This window comes from Micromesistius poutassou (genome assembly GCF_964030765.1).
Source record: "Micromesistius poutassou genome assembly, chromosome: 6".
NCBI classification, from domain to species: Eukaryota; Metazoa; Chordata; class Actinopteri; order Gadiformes; family Gadidae; genus Micromesistius; species Micromesistius poutassou.
The window spans coordinates 8,861,273-8,865,824 of NC_140276.1; the positions used below are offsets into that span (position 1 = coordinate 8,861,273).

The following is a 4,552-nucleotide window of genomic DNA, read 5'->3' on the forward strand; positions in this document are numbered from 1 at the left end:
TGTTCATGTTAGCTAAGGTAATGGTGTTCATGTTAGCTAAGGTAATGGTTTTCATGTTAGCTATGGTTGGTAGCCTACTAGGTACTGGGTTAGGGTTTACTTAAAACACTATGCTATGCTATATGATAATGCTTATTTCTGCATTAACTAATGTTTGGACACTAATAATTAGTTAATTAATGCACCCATATTTGAAAGTGTTACCAACACATTTTACAATTAATACTTCCTGAATCATGAACAATCTCTTGTGTTCCATCGCTTCAATCGGAAGAACAGAACCTCCTGGTTCAACCCCAGAAGAGCGTTACACATACAGATCATATCTCTGATCTTGTTTTCTCTGTCCAAGAGAGAGAGTAGAACCGCTGCAGGTTCCTCTACTTTCAAAACCACAGTGGAGCGCTTCAGACCCAGTTCAGCACGGCCACAAAAAGAAAACACACCAACATGACCGTTATCTCACACAGTGACAAGAGCTGCTCATCGATCATTCCATGTGGAATCTGTTTAGATCAATTTCCTCTTCCTCCTGTGTGTTTTTCCCCATCGACGCCCACATCCCGTCTATAGTCTTTGAGAATGTCACTCGCTGCTATCAAAGTGGTTCTGCAACCAGCTTTAGGAGATGTGAAGTCTCCCTGCAGAGATACAGACCAGAGACGAGAGAGTGAGAGAGAGAGAGAAAGAGAGAGAGAGAGAGAGAGAGAGAGTCAGTCAGTCAGAGAGAGTGACGTGGGTGATTTGTCTGCGTTTTACAGCTGATGAAGTTAGCCTTCTGTGAACTCTCTATAAGGCTATGAGTAAATCTCTAGGCTAAAAGTAAGAAGACAAACCAGTGGGGTTGTGATCTTGATGTCATTGTTAAGGCGGCGGTGGTTATGTTTTCAGATGGCCAACAAAGATTTGCATAAATAATCCCTACCTTGTTCCACAGGATTCCCCAATGCCTTACCTTCTTTACCTTGTAACTAGACTCAGTTATCCTTATTTATAATATGTACATTCACTCTTCACTTAATTGTCAAGGTCACAAAGGTTATTTTACCCCATGGTTTGTGTTTGTATGTGTTGGGTTAATTATATATGACTATTTGAAATAGGAAGAGGGTCATAAAGAAGTCTTTGCACAGATACAATTTCACTCTACATAGTTTGTGTGGCTGGCTGTTAAAAGAACAGGACAATCAAGTTTGAACGATTGTTAACCAACCCCAAACCAGGCAAGCGTCCCAACCTGTAATCATGTTGTGTCGGCAATATCCTCTTTCATCTCGGCACCTTGAAACTTCAGGTTCTCAAGGCAATGCAAGAGATAAAGATGAAAGCAGAAAGATTCAACATAATTAAAAAAACAAAATAAAGATTTATTATGTTGTTAATCCTTCACTTTTAGAAAAAAATATTATATTTACAGTACATTGTAATGAGCAATAATACAATATGTTTGCATGGATATTCACAGCCCGGACATGATTATTCTTTGTCATTGACATTAAGAGTCTAACCAATTAAAACCTATATATTATAATAACATATATTATATGTGGTCCAGAATGCGTCTAAAATGACATGTAGCAGCAATAGACGTATCTTTAGTAAATAACATTAAAGAGACGGATGGAAGAAGTAATCCATACTAATCACACAGCATCTACCTGCATGGGACGCCCAAACAAACAGAACAAAGGTGGTTATGAACGATAGGTCAACATTCATAAATTAAACTGCTGCACAGGTTCCAAACATGGTAGAAAACATAATAACCTCCACGAGCATGGTCAACAAAGCATCGGATGTCAGGTGTCTAATGCAATAGCGACATTAGCATGTCATTATCCTGCTCACTAAATAAGCCTTATCCCTTGGATCAGTCCAAGCGTTGCAACATGTTTTTCTCATAAAAAAATAGATGTAGCTGGAATTCATTTGTATAGTTCCCCTTACCTTGTCGACTTTAGTTCATTATTAATACTAATAACTGTTATTGAAAAATCCTCAAAAAGCCAGAAGGCTTGGATGCTTCAATCTAGCACAGCGGGGCCACGGCGGCGACCGCGAGATGTAGAAAAAGGGTCAGTTCCAGTCGAAGGTGCGTCCCACCAGCTCAAAGAACTTCCTGTTGGGCTCGTGGAAGAAGCGGTAGAGTTTGTGCAGGATGGCGGGGGCCACGCGGGGGTGCGCCCGGCCCTTGGAGTCGTGGAGGCAGCGCTCGCGGCCGCGCTCCCTCAGGCAGTAGAAGCCCTTGGTCCGGTTGAAGTAAAAGTTGGAGGCGTTAATCTGCGGCTCCAGCCTTAGGAAGCGCTCCACGCGCTTCACCTCGGGGAAGGGGTCCCGGATGAGCGCGTCGCCGTCCACCACGTGGATGCTGTCCAGCGGGAAGTAGTGCAGCCAGTTCTGCATGTGCACATAGTACAGGCTGCGGTTCAGCGCCTTGTAGCCCAGGTTCACCTCACCGTCCTTCAGCAGCAGCACCTCCTCGATGGGCTGGTGCTGCTTGTGCTTCAGCAGGCGGTTGTAGTACACCTGCGTGTAGTCCGACAGCACGCGCTCCGTGGGGTCCCTCAGGATCAGCAGCAGCTTCACCTGGGGGTTGACCTGCTGCAGCCGCCGGGGCACCTTGCTGGAGGTGAAGTAGGCGGGGGTCTTCTCCACCGTGCGCTGGCCCGGCAGTGCGTAGGGCATCTGGCTGAGGTACCAGGGCAGGCCCTTCTGGAAGTGGCTCTCCCAGTCGAAAAAGTGCACCTCGTTCTCCGCCGCTGCCACGCCGCGGTGCAGGCTCAGCATCTCGATGAGCGCCCGCGTGCCGCCCTTGCGCACGCCGATGATCACGATGTCGGGCAGCCTTTGGACCGCCCCGTCGGGGGGGGGCGTCCGGGCCGTGGCGTTGGCGCCCGGAGGAGGGAGGGGGGGCGAGGCGGAGGAGTACGTGGGCGAGGAGGGGACAGGGGGCGACTGCATGGCAAAGAACAGCAGCCCAAAGAGAAAGGCCGCCATGACGGATGTCCTGACCCGGGAGGATTTCAGCCTGGCGACGGGACCAGAACCAATGCCCACATCGGAGGAACAGCTGCCCGGGTCGACGGCTCCGCTTGGAAACAGACGAGCAGCGTGTGACTGCTTCTCCGCCGCCGGCTGGAGGGAATTAAATAATGCTGAATGAAACGGCTGTTTATGTCCAGCGTGCATCACAGGACATGTACCAGGTCATACCATGTACCATGTACCATGTACCAGGTCATACGTACTTCACAAAGTGCTCTGGACTTTAATTACCGTCACTGTGATAACGTGAAGGCATTGCAGTACAGCAACTACTGTCAGGAACTAAGGGGTAGGTCTAACCTTAAAGAGCCAAGCAGGTGCATCGTGAAAACTTAATTAAACGTGAAAGGCACGGACGACCAGAGAAATGATGGGTTTATAGCCCAAAAATACCATTACAACACATAACATATTTCATACATAATTATAAAGGTGTGTCGAATTTACAGTAGGTTCTATGTATAGAACAAATATGTGTTAGGCTACATTTAAACAATATACTATAATTGAATAGTACCTGTATGAATTATATTATTTATATTAGTAAAAAAAAAAATACTAGATATATTTTTATCTTTTGAAGTGGAGAATCAACTTTTTAGGGTAGGTATACGTTTTTTTGTTTAAACAAAAAGTAAAATGGAATAATATAAACAAGCTCTACGGGAATGATCTCTAAAACGCAATAAAAAAAATCGAATAATACCAAGTGGATGCTTGGGTTCCCTCAGCTACACCTGCAAGCCCCTTTGGCTGAGAAGGTTCTACTGAATGCGTCAATGGTAATATACAGCATGCGTGTATTAATCTGTCATGGTATTATTATTTTCGGTTTGAAAGTAACGTGTAGTTTGAATGTCTCTCACCTTTTCACTGAAATCCGTCTGCAAAAGCCATGTCGCTCTCCATGCGTATAGGTCTCAATCTGACCAAGATAAGTCCGAGAGAACAGAGTCAAGCCAAACAATGCGCTTGATCGGAGCGTAAAGTCGCGTCCAAGCGCTTCGCTCCACTCTCACCCAAGTTACGATCCCGAGTGTTTGGTTCCCAGCGGTTCCACCGCGACGCTGCGACTGTCAGCTCTGGTGGATCTACTCTTATATTTGCTGCTGGCAGGACCACTCCCCCCTCCTCTCTGACACACTTCGCTGTAATGTTTCGGTAGGACCACAACGGCAGTAGCCCTATTTTATTTCTCAAACGACAGCGTTTGCAAACCGAGCAAAAGGCCTATAAAGAAAATACATGACTTAACTTGTATTCGGTCTGTGGTTTGTTTATTTTTCTATTATTATTATATAGTTATAAAACGCAATATACATGATGTGCTGTACATTTCGGGAGGCATGCGTCTAGCGTGAAGGTCTTCTTTTCATGCTGTTGTAGTCTGCATTAACCACAGTGTTTAAAATCCAAGCGTTTCTGCGTTAGGTTTTTAGAAACAGAATGGCCTGGCGTATAGCTGCATGGGGAGTCGATGAAAGACCCGAGGCGGTCCTCTTTGCAC

The 4,552-nt window shown here is 45.7% G+C and overlaps 1 protein-coding gene across 1 annotated transcript; it reads right to left on the reverse strand.

Annotated features, from left to right (window-relative positions):
* Window positions 1–1,436: 1,436 nt before the first annotated feature.
* hs3st1 (heparan sulfate (glucosamine) 3-O-sulfotransferase 1) lies at window positions 1,437–4,098 on the reverse strand. Its single transcript, XM_084469410.1, has 2 exons — window positions 3,912–4,098; window positions 1,437–3,135 (listed from the first exon to the last, which is right to left on the reverse strand). Exon 2 carries the CDS (start codon window positions 2,995–2,997, stop codon window positions 2,077–2,079), a length of 921 nt encoding a protein of 306 aa, XP_084325536.1. The 5' UTR covers window positions 2,998–3,135; window positions 3,912–4,098; the 3' UTR covers window positions 1,437–2,076.
* Between the last annotated feature and the right edge of the window lie 454 nt (window positions 4,099–4,552).